General features: G+C 38.2%; 1 protein-coding gene across 4 annotated transcripts in view; it reads right to left on the bottom strand.

Moving 5' to 3' along the window:
* Positions 1 to 124: 124 nt before the first annotated feature.
* The window catches only part of FBXL5 (F-box and leucine rich repeat protein 5), a 58748-nt gene continuing 40066 nt past the window's right edge, over positions 125 to 18806 (bottom strand). For all 4 annotated transcript variants that reach the window (XM_061420862.1, XM_061420861.1, XM_061420860.1 and 1 more), the window contains 2 exons: positions 9887 to 10035; positions 125 to 918 (listed from right to left, as the gene is read on the bottom strand). In XM_061420862.1, the coding sequence (XP_061276846.1) occupies positions 842 to 918; positions 9887 to 10035 (226 nt within the window). In that variant the 3' untranslated portion in view covers positions 125 to 841. The remainder of the gene's footprint in view (positions 919 to 9886; positions 10036 to 18806) is intronic.

Raw genomic sequence — 18806 nt, forward strand, 5'->3', positions numbered from 1 at the left:
TACAGACAGTTCTAGGGTCACTGATTTCATGGGAGTTCAAAACACCCATGTTGTCCTATTTCACAGTAAAGTAACTCTGGACTGAGATTTATAACACAATCAAAACACAAAAGAGATTACTTGGTAAAGTCCTCAAAGAAGATTTTATTTATGTATTTCTTCAAATGACTGTGGGACTTTTAAAAACCCCTCCCAAACATGACACGTTTTCAGACAGTGGTGGGGACTGGGGTCTCTGAAGAAAGTACAAAGACACTGGTGCTGTGCCGGCTCAAGGAGCCGACACCAGGAAGCCGATTTATTTCACAATCTTAAGAAGATCTTACATGTGGGTATGTTTGAATTGGCCCTCTGGGAACTGTTCAAATTAAAGGAAACATTATGGAAAAGAGACCGGTTTCCAAAACGTGCAGTCTCTGAAAATAAAACTTAAGAAATGTATGTCTGAAAAGATCTGCAAAGCTTGGTACAGTGTTTATCTATATAAAGATAACCAATTACCCACTGACTTCAAAACTCAAAATAATGTAAAAAATACTTTAAATGGCATGGCATTAGTGACAATTTTTTTTTCAAATTATTCAATTTTAAAGAAATTTGATAAAACTGTTCTCACCCTATGAAAAGATCTAATCCCTTTCTAAAACAAAAGTACGATTTGCAAAGAGAAACAACACTGTACAATTCACTGGTAAATTAAGATTTCTGAGGCTGTAAGAAATGGGGCCAAAACAAGTCACTCAAAAAAGGGATGGTTAACACAAGAAATGTGCTATAAGTAAAGTGCATGAAAGGAAGCCTGCTCAGCTAAATGAAGTAGACAGGGGTCAGAAGTCAAGGGTCATTCGCCAGAGCGGCAGCAGGCTCGAAAACCACACTGCAGGTTCTGGCATCCGCTGGCGGTGTCAGCATGTGGACCTGCGTGAAAACAGAGAAGTGTGAAAGGAGGAAATTCTCATCACATAAAAGTAAGCTTGCTAGTGAAAGAACTGTAAAACACTTATTATTTTTACTGGTAATACATTATACCATAGAAATGAAAGCCCCATGAGTGTATAAAAAATTATTCAGCACAAAAGTCACCAAAAGCAGTTTAACTTTAACTAACACAGGTAAATGAAAAAGAGGAAGGAAAAGAAATAATTTTGTTGGCAATAATCCTACAAAATAAAAAATCCAGGGTGAGATAACTCACAGAATCAAGACTGCCAGGCTAAGTGAACAATGGATCTCTTACACCATGAACATCCTTCCCAGAAATAGTATTAAGGCAAAAACCACCTCATCTGTAATAGATAAGCTAAAGAATCCACTATTCAAAAATTATAATAAATACTATATTTACAATATCTGTTAAAAATAAACTATGTAGATCTAGCCTTAACATGTTTGCCATATTGTTATTTAACATCTGTTCCCCCAAATAAATCCTGTGCTATGGTTTAATTATTTTCCAGAATTAAGTATGCAATGAATAAATAATTAAAAACACATCTAAAACATAATAAAAACTGTGATTCAATTACAAAGAAAGCATTAAACATCTGTGGGATAACTGACATTTTATTCCAATCACATTATGCAATTCAAGACACTAGACTAAAAGATGCATTAGGGAACGCAGCTGAGAATTAGAAAGTGTCAAAGAGACAGCATGGCACATATTCAAATGTTAAGTACTCTGAATGAATCATAGTTTTCAAAAAGGCAAGCAAATGTGGAAAAAGACATTTTAACTATATTGAAGCCTTTTTTACTGGTAATACATTTATACCACATGTATGTCTGCACCATGAACAAAGTTAGTTCTTTACTCATCAATTAGAACCAAAAGATTTGCATTTGTAATACTAAGGACGATAAAAATACATGAAATATAATTTTATTGTAGAAAATAACATTTTATAAAAAGGATTAAAACTGAAAAATCATAGTACTCTGGGATGACACCAAGACGTTAACTCAGAAAAATATGCTAAGTTAGTTTCATTTTGTTTTTTGAAGTGTCAAACCATTGTTACCAACGTAAGAAAATAACAACTTGCAAATCAACACCCAGAACACACCTACTTCCCAGAATTTAACTATTCTTTGTATTCTTGAAATGGCAATATACAAAATACTAAAGATTAATTTCTTAGGATATACAAAGAAGTACAGCATTCATATAGCTAACTATGAAAATAATAATGTATCTTTAGGAAAAGAAAGAAACGGGCTTTACAACCATAGTGGAACTGCAATAGCTTATGATTTCATTTGTCTCCAAATACTTATGTTTAACTTTTAAAGTAATATTATGTCTGGGATATAGGGGACAAATAAGGGAACACATAATGGTATATCAAAGAGGACTGGCCTCGGGTGTGTAACTGCTGAAGCCAATGATACATAGGCTTCACTGTATTATTATGTTTATATGTTTAAAATTTTCCATAATTTTAAGTCTAAAATCATTTCAAATATAAAACTGAATTACCACAAAGCCTATTTTTTGCTTAATCAAAATGAAAATGTGTTCTTTTAAAATAAAAACTTGAATGTGTCAAAACTTAAAATTCACAAAGCAGCACTTTTGTTAAGATTATTTTCTCTTAAAATAAGACACAACACTAGCAATCTTAATCACAGAGTCAAAATGAAATCTCTTAGTATTGTGTTATCATATATTAGAAACACCCTAGGAAGGAATCCTATGGCTTGAAAATCTTCTCGCACTGACGACCTTTGTCCAGGTATTCCCTTTGAACACATTTTCAGCTTTAACTGATACTCCCCAACTTCCTTTCTGAGTCCGCTTTCCTCCCTGCTTACTCTGGTCACTGCTCGGCCCGCCAGTCACTGAGAGGCACCTTTCTCCGAGACCCAAGGCCCTGCCTCACTGCCACTGCCCTGCCCTGCCCTGACACAGCCCCTGGGGATGGAATGTTTACACTGGCGGCTTTTACGAAAACATAACTATAATTTTCTCAGTGTATAATTCTAACTTTTCTGAAAGGGAGAAATAAGAGGAAAGAGACATGGAGACTTCAGTACAGTATTCCAAAATGAAACTAAATCAGATTGATTATACCTTTGCAGCCAAACATGGAGAAGCTTTATACAGTCAGCAAAAACAAGACCAGGAGCTGACTGTGGCTAAGACCATGAACTCCTTACTGGCAAATTCAGACTGAAATTGAAGAAAGTAGGGAAAACCACTAGACCATTCAGGTATGACCTAAATCAAATCCCTTATGATTATACAGTGGAAGTGAGAAATAGATTTAAGGGCCTAGATCTGATAGAGTGCCTGATGAACTATGGAATGAGGTTTGTGACATTGAACAGGAGACAGGGATCAAGACCATCCCCATGGAAAAGACATGCAAAAAAGCAAAATGGCTGTCTGGGGAGGCCTTACAAATAGCTGTGAAAAGAAGAGAAGCGAAAAGCAAAGGAGAAAAGGAAAGATATAAACATCTGAATGCAGAGTTCCAAAGAATAGCAAGAAGAGATAAGAAAGCCTTCTTCAGCGATCAATGCAAAGAAATAGAGGAAAACAACAAAATGGGAAAGACTAGAGAGCTCTTCAAGAAAATCAGAGATACCAAAGGAACATTTCATGCAAAGATGGGCTCGATAAAGGACAGAAATGGTATGGACCTAACAGAAGCAGAAGATATTAAGAAGAGATGGCAAGAATACACAGAAGAACTGTACAAAAAAGCTCTTCACGACCAGATAATCAGGTTGGTGTGATCACTGACCTAGAGCCAGATATCCTGGAATGTGAAGTCAAGTGGGCCTTAGAAAGCATCACTACGAACAAAGCTAGTGGAAGTGATGGAATTCCAGTTGAGCTATTCCAAATCCTGAAAGATGATGCTGTGGAAGTGCTGCACTCAATATGCCAGCAAATTTGGAGAACTCAGCAGTGGCCACAGGACTGGAAAAGGTCAGTTTTCATTCCAATCCCAAAGAAAGGCAATGCCAAAGAATGCTCAAACTACCACACAATTGCACTCATCTCACACGCTAGTAAAGTAATGCTTAAAATTCTCCAAGCCAGGCTTCAGCAATATGTGAACCGTGAACTTCCTGATGTTCAAGCTGGTTTTAGAAGAGGCAGAGGAACCAGAGATCAAATTGCCAACATCCGCTGGATCATGGAAAAAGCAAGAGAGTTCCAGAAAAACATCTATTTCTGCTTTACTGACTATGCCAAAGCCTTTGACTGTGTGGATCACAATAAACTGTGGAAAATTCTGAAAGAGATGGGAATACCAGACCACCTGATCTGCCTCTTGAGAAACCTGTATGCAGATCAGGAAGCAACAGTTAGAACTGGACATGGAACAACAGACTGGTTCCAAATAGGAAAAGGAGTACGTCAAGGCTGTATATTGTCACCCTGCTTATTTAACTTCTATGCAGAGTACATCACGAGAAACGCTGGACTGAAAAAAACACAAGCTGGAATCAAGATTGCCGGGAGAAATATCAATAACCTCAGATATGCAGATGACACCACCCTTATGGCAGAAAGTGAAGAGGAACTAAGAAAACGAAGATCATGGCATCCGGTCCCACCACTTCATGGGAAATAGATGGGGAAACAGTGGAAACAGTGTCAGACTTTATTTTTCTGGGCTCCAAAATCACTGCAGATGGTGACTGCAGCCATGAAACTAAAAGACGCTTACTCCTTGGAAGGAAGGTTATGACCAACCTAGATAGCATATTCAAAAGCAGAGACATTACTTCGCCAACAAAGGTCCATCTAGTCAAGGCTATGGTGTTTCCTGTGGTCATGTATGGATGTGAGAGTTGGACTGTGAAGAAGGCTGAGCGCCAAAGAATTGATGCTTTTGAACTGTGGTGTTGGAGAAGACTCTTGAGAGTCCCTTGGACTGCAAGGAGATCCAACCAGTCCATTCTAAAGGAGATCAGCCCTGGGATTTCTTTGGAAGGAATGATGCTGAAGCTGAAACTCCAGTACTTTGGCCACCTCATGCGAAGAGTTGACTCACTGGAAAAGACTGATGCTGGGAGGGATTGGGGGCAAGAGGAGAAAAGGACGACAGAGGATGAGATGGCTGGATGGCATCACTGACTCGATGGACATGAGTCTGAGTGAACTCCAGGAGTTGGTGATGGACAGGGAGGCCTGGCATGCTGCGATTCGTGGGGTCGCAAAGAGTTGGACACGACCGAGTGACTGATCTGATCTGATAATACTTCAAAATGTCTATATTCGTATTTTCTTTAAAAGGACAGAAAGGTAAGGAAGAAATTTTATACTGAAATCAAAAGTGGCCTAGGAAAAAGTCCTAAGCGATGGCTGAAAGCAATGAAGTAAAGTATCTACTGCTTCGCAAAAAGGGAGAAAGTGAAAGGGCTTCCCTGGTGGCTCAGATGGTAAAGCATCTTCCCGCAATATGGGAGACCCAGGGTTCGATCCCTGGGTTGGGAAGATCCCCTGGAGAAGGAAATGTCAACCCACTCCAGTATTCTTGCCTGGAAAATCCCATGGACAGAGGAACTTGGTGGGCTACAGTCCATGAGGTCGCGAAGAGTCAGACACGACTGAGCAACTCCACTTTCACTTTCATGGGAGCCAAGTGGATCAATCACGCCACTTAAAAGAGTCGTACTTTTCCAAAGGTATATTCCATTTAACCGTGATCTGCTTTACTGCACTTTGCCGATACTGCATTTTTACAAACTAAAAGTCTGTGGCCACCCTGCACTGAGCTAGTCCACTGGCACTATTTCCAACAGCATTTGCTCCCTTCTTGTCTCCGTGTCACATTTTGGTAATTCTCACAATATTTCAAGCTTTTTCATTATTATTATATTTGTTACAGTCTGTGATCTATGGTCAGTGATCTTTGATGTACTACCATGACTATTCTGAAGGCTCAGATGATGGCTAGCATTTTTTAGCACTGAAGTATTTTAAATTACGTACATTGCTTTTTTAGACATAAAGCTATCGCACTTAATAGACTGCAGGATAGTGCTGACGTAACTTTTACATACACTGGGAAACCAAAATATTCATGTGGCTCACTTTATTGCAACGTTCCTTTATTATGGTGCTCTGGAACCAAACTTGTAATATCTTCGAGGAATGCCTATACCACACAGTTTTTTCATCATTCTCCCCCAAATACAGAGGCCCAGGATCCTCAGTGTTCACTCTGGACAGCTGAGTCACTCTTTGTTCTCAAAGTCTCAGGGATGGCAGTAGCGCTAATAGAGGAAGGAAAATGCAGGAATGAAAGTATGTGCCCTACGTTAGGTAGAAACAACCCTATCCTGACACCTGTCAGTCTCTCCTTATTCGTCACAAAGTTATTGCTCCTACTGATATAAAATGGGCTCCCTTTCTCAAACACACACTAGGATATCTGTCTGAGTTTCAACCAAAGTCTAAGGGCATAACTGTACTTAGCCAGTAACTATAACACCACCTCAAAACTACAATCCCATTGAAAGGTCAATGACATTCCAGGTGACTGATCCTAATAATCCATAAAAGTGGATTCATCCATGAATGGATTTTATTTTGTTGAAAGCCTACAGCAGAGCAAAGGTAAAGACAACCACTGTTTTTAAGTTAGTTTCATACTGTTGGAAACAGGGGTGAACAGCAATTTCCAAAGCACAGAAGTCATAAGCAATGCTAACAGTTAAGATGCTCCAGTGTCACAGGAGGACTGTTCAGAAAAGGGAATAAATGGACAATAGAATAAACAGGCCACAGAAAAAGCGAGGTAGAATTAGAAAGAGATATGACTAAGATATGCTGGGTTGCCAAGGATCTCTAGATGCACTTACGTAGACATGGAGTTCAAAAGGTAAACACTGGACTTATCACCAGTAAATAGCAATCTTGATATGAGATTAAAAAAACAACCCGATGGTTATAATATATGAGGGTTAAGTTACAGTAGAGGATAATAAATAGAAAACTGACATCTGCATAATCATCAAATAAAATCTTTAAATGCATGGTAAAAATAAATTTCGTAAGAAAACGTTCTTTAAAAATATTAGAAAAGAAGAGCTATAATGTTAGCTATCATTATCTTCCCAAAGTTTTATTACTGAATTATTTTTCTCAGATTTTAAGCACATTAGTTATGCTGTGTATCTGCACTTACCTTCACTTACCTTTAAAATTCCTTTTAACTTAAATTAGAAATATAAGAGAGCAAGTCATCTGAGACTGTGTCACCTACCATGAGCTAATCTCTCTTAATTCACAAACATACACTGAAATGCAAATCAGTACGAAAAGTCTATGTGCTACCACTGCTCAAACGTTCTTCAGAGCGCTAAAATCATGCAATTCCATCTACTGCTTCTTAAATGACAAAGAATTTTTTAAATGTCACAGCTAAGAAGTCTTCTTTATACTTAAATCTTAACTTTTTTGTCAAAAAACAAGTTTAAATGTCACGAAGAATCATTCAGAAGAACAAAAATGTCATTTTATGTCAGTGCTTAGTACAGTGTCTTGCTCACAGGAGACAATGCTTGATAATTAATGTATCTTCTCCAAAATCTCTGCTAGTGCTTAGGAAACAGAAAATTTTGCTTCATCACTTGTTTAATGAACATTATTTATCAGTATTTACTTCTTTTAGTAGTAACCTAGTAGTTAACTATGTAAATAAACTCTTTTGACAAAATGAATTTTCACTGTGTTATTCTCAAATATTAAAATAAAATGTATCACCTGAATATGCCCCCTATTAGCCTAAGAACATGTATAAAAATACTGGCTACTTTCCAAACTAATAAAACTAATAATAAAAAGACAGCCATTACACAATCACTAAATATTTACTATACAAGCCGAACTGTAATAAAAGATACTGGATCAATCCCATATCATCTTGCAAAACTGGAAACAAGGCAACTTTATTTAACACTTTCTAGGTTGTCAAAATGTCCTTTAAGGAAAAGACTGTTACTGGAGTACTGCTTTAAGAGCAACCGGCTGGAACTCTGAAACATATTATAAGTTCATATGACAAGTCACCCTGTAAATTTTAAAGGATTTCCATTTCCCGCAAATCATTCTTTAAGAAGCTGTAAAAGGAGACTTGGTATTCGATTATACAAGCACTGTCTATTTTGTTTCAAACCCTTTAAAGACAGATATGGTCATTAAAATTGGCTTATTGAAAATTAGCACTCATTTCATAAAAAAAAAAAATCTTAAAAGGAATTCAACAAACATTCAACAAATATAGCAGCTCCTCTGGAACACTTTAAGATTTATATATTCAAAATAGGTCAAAATTAAAGAATTTCTAACATACTAACAAGTTTTAAAAAAGATACATGCAAAAGCAGCAGACAGGTCATAAAAATGAAGTGAAACCAAATCCCCCCACCAACCCAATAATATCTATATACCCTAAAATAAGTATAACAAATTAGGTTTGAAGATTTATTCCCATAAGTATAACCTATACTGAAATCAATGTAGACAAATCAAATGTAACCTACCAATAAGCTATTTTTCCTACAAAAAATAATTGCTTATTGATTACTTCTCATAATATATAAGCCTTAGTAACTACAATGGTGAAACTACAATGACATAACTATACAAAAAAATAAACAAAAAAGTAAAACTCTTCCCAAACTCCGGAAGAAGCACATGCGCCACCACAGCACTCACACTTTCTTTCGTACACGTAGCAGGTTGCAACCAATATGACACTCACTTTCACAAACATTTCTTATCATACACCACAGGCAATGGAGAGCAAAGAAATGCTCCAACTTAGAGCTGCGATTTCCAGAACACAGGAGGTCATCTCCTGCATCAGCAGTGTGATTCCAGAAACAAAAGAGGTGCTATCTTCTGTCTCTTCATATGTATTTTAATAAAAACCTGATCTCCGAGAAACAGCAAATGTGCTAACTTCTCTGCCTACTGGGCTGCCGTTCAAGAAGATACCATTCCTCTAGTCTTCCTGGCCTCAGTCCAGTTTCCTGCCTGAGAGAAACTCAGTTGATCTTCCCATGATCTTAAGATGAAATTGGACTCTCAAAAATAACAATGTATGATGTAAAAAGACACAGGAGAATCTGAACCATGTAAACTTTTCCCAGTTAGAAATACAGGAGGTTGATTTGCTTATGCTTCAGGACTTCTGAACTGCAGTGTCCACCAGCGATTACCAGATGACCAACAGGGCAGTGAACGCACTTTGAAAAAGCACATTAAACAGTCCCTCTGCAGGGTAGGAATAGGCTTTAAAAAACAAAACAAAACAAAACATCAAGAAATATTTACCTGATGATGTTAGAAGAAAGTGCAGGACTCAATCTCCAAAATACTATAGGGATTTTAGTCACATTTAAAGCACCTCAGTCTCTTCCCATTACCACACTCACCATCCTCCTCCATCTTCCAAGAGGTTTATCTGGAACCAGACTCAGGGTCCCTGAGGAGCTCACATCACCCAAGTCCCCCTTTTTCTACTGTATTATGACGCTTTCTTGCCCTACAAGAAAACTGACTATCCTCCCTAAGAACTGGGTGTTATCTAGAACGTCAGTACCTCTCTACCGTTAATGAGTGCTCTTTCACTAGAAGAAATTCCCCAAATTTTATAAGAACTTTAGTAATTCTACAAAAACTTGCCCCTCTGGACTGATTAAACTATTACATATTTCTAAAATCTGGTAGAATGCATAGCTGAAATCTCTCTCCATAAGAAGAGCTCAAGTTTAGAAAAGGACTAAATCTGAAATTGCAAAAATGTGTGGTAATTAGAAATCTAGAAAACAATAGAAATCCTAAGAATTATCAGAACTGTTAAAAAGTGTTAAATCAACCCCTCCAAAATTATCTCAATGTTAAAAAAGGCATTACCGTTAATGTTGTCACAGTAGTAAAAGTATTCATCATTTAAAGAAGGACATGCTGAAACCAAGTCCTGCAGGCCTGCACCAGTTACAGTAAGACAACCAGAGAGATTAAGGTGCTCCAAGTAAGGCAGCCCTCCTCCCAGAGTCAAAACCCTGCAAGAGAAGCAATCCAACAATGAGAACAGATTAACAATTAAAAGACGACTCTATGAAAACTTACACATCTGCATGGTCCAATGGAATATGAACAGACCCTTCAGTCTGAAAATGAGGAAAACTAAAGAATTTCTATAAAACATGACAACTAACTTCATCCTTAGGTAGGACACTGTACATTTAATGGGAACATTTACAAAGACATTCATTCAGTAAACAAGTCTTCTGAAATTTTCTTTGTAAGAACATGATAGTAAGTCAATTCTTACAGGAAGGAAATACTGAATATTAGAATTGTAATCTTCATTCTCCTACCAAATTGTCTAAGTAAAAATTATCGAGAAAATTACTAAACAGTTTTGTAGTTCCTCGAAGAGTTAGCGTCAGCCTATAACCCAAAATTACTCTCCTAGGTGCACACCCAAGGGAAGTGAAAACACATGCTCACAGAAAAACTTGCAAACAAATGTTCACAGCAGCATTACTCATAATACCCACGAAGTGGAAAGAATCCAAATGTTCACCAATGAATGAGTGGATAAACAAAATTTAGTATAAACAGGATGCAGCTACGCAGCTACAAAGTACTGATACATGCTACAGCACAGATGAACCTTGAAAACTCAGTGCTAAATGAAAAAAGTCAGACACAAAAGACCATATATTAGCTAATTTCATTTATACGAAATGTCCAAAATAGGCAGGACAGACAGACAAAGTGGATTACTGGTTGCCAGGGGCTGGGGACAAAGAGGAATGAGGAACGACTCCTAATGAGTACATGGCTTCTTTTTGGTTTAATGAAAATGTTTCTAATTGGATAGTGGCAGTGGTTGCCAACCTTGTAAATATATTAAAACCGCTGACTTGTACCCTTAAAAAAAAAACAGATTTAATGTGAATTCCATTTCACTAAAAATGAAAACATTAGGTTTCATGGCATACTTTAAAAGAAGTTTTTAAAATACTATTTATACAAAAATGGTAAAATGAGAAATTGACTAAAATGACAACGGCAGAGCTGAAAAATAGCAAGAGCAAAATTGAGAACATCAAATTTCAGTATGCAACAGCAGAAACTGGGAAAACTAGCAACAGTCCATCTGGACAGGGATATCAAAAAGCCTATAATACAATAAATTCAGTAAAAAAAAAAAAAAAAGGATAATTAGCATCATTACACAGGCACATGGAAATTAGGAAGTAAAGGTAAGGAAATGCATGTAAACTATTGAAATCAGAATAAACTAGGGAAATATTTATATACTCAGAAACACGGACGGACAAACGTCGGGAAATACATTTTAATGTTTTGTCACTGCATGTTTAAAAGAAAAAACTGGTCAACCAAAAAGGATTTATCAAGACCCCAATATACATGACAGATTTAAATGCACACTTCCCCTGATATTTTAACTGAAAAAGACTGATTCTTTTTCTTAAATCACAGATTCCCTGATCCATCCCAGAGTTTAGTAACAGCAGCAGTTCAGAACCTCTGTGTCTTCACTGGGCCAAGTAATTACAGACAGACATCTTTAAAGGAAGACAATATAAGGTTTACAGTTTATTGAATCTTTTTTTTCCTGTAAAGTTGAATAACTCATAATAAAAAATAAAACAACTTCTAAAAAGGGACCTAAAAGATCTCAGAAGGTACCTCAATGCACAGACTACCTCATGTTCTAAAACTTAAAAACTTTCAGGACATTGAGGACAGACTGCATGGAATATAAAACTCCGTATCAGAAACACACTTGAGTGAGCTACATATGCATTCACTCGCCTCACCGCATCTAGTGGGATATCAAACAAGACAAAAGTAAACAAGCAATTATATGATGAATCCTCTTCCGGGAATACAGTTAAGGATGGTGGTGGCCTGGGGGAGAGGGGATCTCAAAAGGTTTCCCATAAGAAGCAACATTTTAACTGGAATGGAGATAGAAACAAGCAGAAGTCAGCCAATACATGCATGTTAGAGAGACAGCCAATGGATGAAGACAAGAGAAATACAGTACAGGCAGACCTCAGAGATGCCTGCGGGTCAGGTTCCAGACCACTGCAACAAGGCAGCTATCATAATAAAGCAAGTCACACAAATTTTTTGTTTTTCTAGTGCATGTAAAAAAGTTGTGTTCACATCATACTGTAGAGTCTATTAAGTTTACAACAGCAATGTCTAAATAACTATATGCATCACTTCAGTTCAGTTCAGTCACTCAGTCGTGTCCACCTTAATAAGAAACATTTTACTGCTATTAGGGTGGTGCAAAAGTAATTGCAGATTCCAGTGGCCACAGGACTGGAAAAGGTCAATCTTCATCCCAATCCCCAAGAAGGGTAGTACTAAAGAATGTGCTAACCATCAGACAATTGCATTCATCTCCCAGGTTAGTAAGGTCATGCTTAAAATCTTGCATGCTAAGCTTCAGCATGATGCAAACCAAGAACTTCCAGATGTCCAAGCTGGGTTTCAAGAAGGAAGAGGAACCAGAGATCAAACTGCTAACATCCGCTGGGTCACAGAGAAAGCAAGGGAATTCCAGAAAAACATCTACCTCTGTTTCATCGAGTACACCACAGCCTTTGACTGTGTGGACCATAATCAACTGTGGAAAGCTCTTCAAGAGATGGGAATACCAGACCATCTTACCTGTCTCCTGAGAAACCTGTATGAGGGTCAAGAAGCAATTGGTAGAACCCTGTATGGAACAACTGACTGGTTCAAGATTGAGAAAGGAGTATGACAGGGCTGTCTGCTATCACCTTGTTCTTTAACCTATATGCTGAGCACATCATGAAAAATGCGGGGCTGGATGAGTTACTAACTGGAGTCCAGATAGGCAGGAGAAACACAACAACCTCAGATATGCAGATGATACCATTCTAACGGCAGAAAGCAAAGAGGAACTAAAGAGCCTCTTGATGAGGGTGAAGGAGGAGAGTTAAAGAGCCAGCTTAAATATTAAAAAAACTAAGATCATGACATCTGGCCCCATTATTTCATGGACATTAGAAGGGGAAAAGATGGAAGCAGTGACAGATTTCCTCTTCTTGGGCTCTAAAATCACTGCAGATGGTGACTGCAGCCATGAAATCAGAAGACGATTGCTTCTTAGAAGGAAAGTTATGACAAATTTAGACAGTGTGTTGAAAACCATAGACTACTCTGTCAACAAAGGTCTGTAGAGTCAAGGCTATGGTCTTCCCAGTGGTCACATACAGCTGTGAGAGCTGGACCATAAAGAAGGCAGAATGCCAAAGAACTGATGCCTTCCAATGTGGTGGTGGAGAAGACTCCTGAAAGTCCCTCAGACGTTGCTGAAGAGGGTCAACTGTTTCAAGGTCACTCAGCATTTGAAGATCAAATCATTCATATCTTAAGAGAAATCAACCCTGAATACTTGTTGGAAGGACTGATGCTAAAAATGAAGCTCCAGTGTTCTGGTCATCTGATGTGAACAGCCAACTCACTGGAAAAGTCCCTGATGCTGGGAAAGACTGAGGGCAGAAGAAGAGGGCATCAGAGGATGAGATGGCTGGATGGCATCACTGATGCAATGGACATCAACTTGGGCAAACATCGGGAGATGGTGAGAGACAGGGAGACCTGGCATGCTGGCAATCCACGGGGTCGCAAAAGTCGGACATGACTGGGTAACTGAACAACAAAAGGCTGGTGCAAAAGTAACTGCAGATTTTGCATTGCTGAAATTTGCCATTTGATATTAGAATACTTTCTTAAATAAAGATGGTTAAGCTATACATCATTCCAATGCACATTTCTTGTTTTGTTTTTTTGCTAACGACTTATTGTGTGCATGTTAAGTCGCTTCAGTCCAATCCGATTCTTTGCAATCCTATGCACCATAGCCCGCCAGGCTCCTCTGTCCGTGGGATTCTGCAGGCAAGAATACTGGACCGAATTACCATTTCTTTCTCCAGTGGATCTTCCCAACCCAGGGATTGAACCCACATCTCTTGAATCTCCAGCATTGGCAGGTGGGTTCTTTACCGTATTGTATTTTAGACTATGGAAATGATGTTAGACAAGAAGTAAATTCGAGTGATTTTCTTATTCAAGTTCAAAATAGGTCATAAAGCAGTGGAGACAACTCGCAACATCAGCAACACATCTGGCCCAGGAAATGCTAACATGCAATAGTGGTGGTTCCAGAAGTTCCGCAAAGGAGACAAGAGCCCTGACGGGGAGGAGCGCAGTGGCCGGCACCGGAAGCTGACAGCCAACTGATGGAAATCACCAAAGCTGATCCTCTTAAAACTACACAAGGTCACTCGGCATTTGAAGCAAATTGGAAAGGTGAAAAAGCTTGATAAATGGGTCCCTCATGAGCTGACCACAAATTTAAAGAACTGTCCTTCTGAGGTGTCTTCTTCTCTTATTCTATACAATAACAAACCATTTCTTCGTTGGACTGTGATGTGCAACAAAAAGTGGATTTTATATGACACCCAGTGATAACCAACTCAGTGGACTGAGAAACCCCGAAGCACTTCCCAAAGCCAAACTTGCACAGAAAAAAGATCATGGTCACTGTCTGGTGGTCTGCTGCCTGTCTGATCCACTACAGCTTCCTGAATCCCAGCAAAACCATTACATCTTTGAAGTGTGCTCAGCAAATCGATGAGACGCAACGAAAACTGCAATGCCTGCAGCTGGCACTGGTCAACAGAAAGGGCCCAGTTCTCTTCCATGACAATGACCGACTGCACATTGCACATCCAATGCTTCAAAAGTTGAATAGGGCTAGGAAGGTTTGCCTTGATCCACAGGCTGCAGAATGGATGCTGTGTTAGCAGGCATGAAAACAACCTTAATCTCACTGTAAACTTCCATCAGAGCTTTTGGGTGACCAGGTACATTATCTCTGAGCAATATTTTGAAACAAACCTTTTTTTTACTGAACAGTAGATCTCAACAGTGGACTTAAATAATTCATGTTGTAAACAGATGTGCCGTCATCCAGGCTTTGTCATTCCATTTACAGAGCACAAGCAGAGTAGATTTAACATCATTCTTAAGAGCCCTAGGATTTTCAGAATGGTAAATAAGCATTGGCTTCAACTTGAAATCATCAGCTGCATTAATTCCTAACAAGAGAGTCAGCCTGTCCTTTGAAGCCAGGCACTGATTTCTCCCCTACAGCTAGGCAAGTTCTAGACGGCATCTTCTTTCAATATAAGGCGTTTCACTGATACTGCAAATCTGTTGTTTAGTTCAACTACTTTCATTAGTTACCTTAGCTAGATCTTCTGAATAATTGACTGCAATTTCTATCATCTTGCACTTTAATACATTATGGCTTCTTTCCTTAAACCTCATGATCCAACCTCTGCTGGCTTCCAACTTTCCATCTGCAGTTTCCTCACCTCTCTCAGCCGTCACAGAATTGAAGAGAGTTAGGGTTTTACTCTGAGTTAGGCTCTGGCTTTGAAAAATACGGTGGCTAGTTTGATCTTCTATCCAGACCTCTGTAATTTTCTCCTTACCAGCAACTCGGTTGTTTCACTTTATTATCAATCATTTGTTCAATGAAGTAGCACTTTTAATTCCTTCGAGAAATTTTTCTTTGCTTTTACAACTTGGCTAACTGGTGCAAAGGACCTAGTTTTCAGCCTGCCTTGGCTTCGGGCATGCCTTCTTAACTAGGCTTAATCATTTCTAGCTTTTGATTTAAAGTGAGATGCGTGACTCTTCATTCTGCATGAAGAGGTCACGTATAGGGCTATTTACTGGCCTAATTTCAATACTTCTGCGTCTCAGGATGGAGAGAGACAGAGAAACAGCCAGTTGGTGAAACAGTGAGAACACACAGACAGCATTTATCAATTAAGTTTGCAGTCTTGTATGGTTTGTGGCACTCCAAAACAATAGTACCATGAGAGATCACTGGTCACAGACCATCGTAACAAATATAATAATAATGAAAGTTTGAAAAATTAAAGTGTAACACAGAGATGTGAAGTGAGCAAATACTGTTAGAAAAATGGCATTGACAGACCTGCTCAATGCAGGGTTGTCACACACCTCCAATCTGTACGTAATGCAATTATCTACAAAGTATGATGAAATAAAATACAATAAAACAAGATATGCCTATATGTTGGAGGAAAAGGAAATAGATGAGTATAGTTAAAGAAAGGATGGTTCTCTTGTGTGTGTGTGTCACATTGATATTCACCTATTTGATGTCTTTTATTTGTAAAAGGTGAAGATGGGAGGAAGTAAAAAGATATTTACAGAAGGTAACAAGAGGTAAACTACAGGGGCAAGCAAGGGCCAAGGATGTGAACTCTCATCAAAGGGCAGTTAGACTCACTGCAAGACTGAGATAAAGGAGTAATAACAAGTAACAAGAAATGCATTCTACAAAGACGACTCCAGTCTACTTTTTATCACCAACGTCCAAGTATGCCAGGCACAGGCCTACACAGTAAAATGCAAAACACAATCTCTGCCCTCAACCAAAGACGGAAACATTTAAACAAAGTATTAATAATACATGTGATAAGAAAAAAAAGTTTTAGAAATACATCAAGTTATGGAAATAATACAGATCAGGGAGTGATTCAAAGCAGTAATCTTTAAAAGGACAGAACAAAATGCAGAATTCAATGATTCTGTACAATTCACATTATCTGGTGTCCAATCAAAAACTATTAAACACAGAAAGAATAAAAAAACAAACAGTAAACAGACCAATAAATGATAAAGATGATGAAATTAACACATAATGACTTTAAAATGGATTTTATGTTAAATATGCTCAAGGATTTAAAAGAAAATACATAATGAAACAAAAAGATCTATGTACTTTTACTATTTGGGTATGTTTTAATACATTTACATACATTGTGTATTTGTGTGTGTGTGTGTAGGTATATGGGTGCGAACATGAGTACACCAAATGAAACTTCAAGTCATGAAAAATACAGGACCTGAAACAAAAAGTACACTGAAGGAGATCAGCAGTGACTAGACACTGCAAAACCAATTTGTGGACTTGGAAGAACGACCAGATTAACCAAAACGAAGCGCCAACAGAAAAACAGAAACAGTGAGGGAAAAAAGCCCTGGTATTATGGGTTGAATTGTGTCTTAGCCCTCAGTATCATAAATGTGACTCCAGTTGGAAATATCATCTTTGCAGAATTAATCAAGTTAAGATCAGGTCATTAGGGTGGGCCTTAATCCAGCATGACTGATGCCCCCCACACACACATACACACACAGATAATGCCATGTGAAGATGTATAAATACACAGACACAAAAATGGGACGGCCATGAGAAGACGACCAAGGCACAGACCGGGCCTACTGTGTCACAGCCCAAGCAACACCTCGTTCCATAAGAGGTGGGAACCTTAGGAAAAGACGCTCCCTTAAAAGTTCCCAGAGGGAGCATGGATTGGCCAACACCTTGATTACAGAACTCTAGTCTCCAGAACTGCGAGAGAATAAATTCCTATCATTTTAACCACCCTGTTTGTGGTACTGTGTTATGACAGTCAGGGAACTATTACAATCAAGTGACCTATAGGACAGCATCAAGAAGTCTGACACACATGAATTCCCAGCAGGAAGCAAGGGCTATACAGAACAGCGAAGAGAGGACAGTACTAGAGGAAATCATGGCTGAATCTTGTTTTTCAATTTTATGAAAGCTAGAAACAACAGATCCAAGAATCTCAATAAGATATCCCAAGCAAGGTGATGAAGCTATCCATATCTATAGACACCAAGGCATACATACCATGTGCTAACCGCTTTCAAAGTAGAAATGAAGTTTTTAAGGCAGCTAAAGAAAAAAACATGCATTACATACAGAAGAATTAAGATAAAAGTTGAATACAATTTTCATAAATTATTCAAACTGAAAGACAATGGAACATCTTAAAAGTACTAAAACAAAACTACCAACCTAGAATTCTATACACAGTGAAAATCTTTATAAAATGAAAGTGAAATAGTTTTCCAGACAAGAGTTGAGAGAATTTTTACTGTCAAAAGACTTACAGTGCGAAAAACTACAGAGGACTTGGCAGGCAAAAGAAAAATATTACCAAATGGAAACATGAAACTTTATAATAGAAGAATGCCAAAAAAGGTGAAACAAAATGTGTCTGTTAATGTTTTTTTCTAAAAGACAACTGTTCAAAGAAAAAATATTAACAACGTTATTCTGGAGTTTAAAACTTATATAGAAATAAAATATATAACAAAAACAGCACAAAGAATGGGGAGGGGAACAAGAGCTTACTCTTTTAAGATTCTTACATTCTTTGTGAAGTCGTATAATACCATTTGAAAGCAGAAAGTGATTAGTTAAAAATGCCCACACAAAAGCATAAAACGTAATTATAAATCTATGTTAAAGGGTACACAAAGTATAAAGAGCTTCCCTGATAGCTCAGTTGGCAAAGAATCCGCCTGCAATGCAGGAAACCCTGGTACGATTCCTGGGTCGGGAAGATCCACTGGAGAAGGGATAGGCTACCCACTCCAGTATTCTTGGGCTTCCCTTGTAGCTCAGCTAGTAAAAGAATCTGCCTGCAATGCAAGAGACCTAGGTTTGACCCCTGGGTTGGGAAGATCCCCTGGAGAAGGAAAAGTCTACCCACTCCAGTATTCCAGCCTGGACAATTCCATGGACTGTATATAGTCCATGGGGTCACAGAGTCGGACATGACTGAGCAACTTTCACTTTGTATTTTGTACTATGTATAAACGGAGCAACAATGGA

The sequence above is a fragment of the Bos javanicus genome, chromosome 6, assembly GCF_032452875.1.
Source record: "Bos javanicus breed banteng chromosome 6, ARS-OSU_banteng_1.0, whole genome shotgun sequence".
Taxonomy (NCBI): Eukaryota; Metazoa; Chordata; class Mammalia; order Artiodactyla; family Bovidae; genus Bos; species Bos javanicus.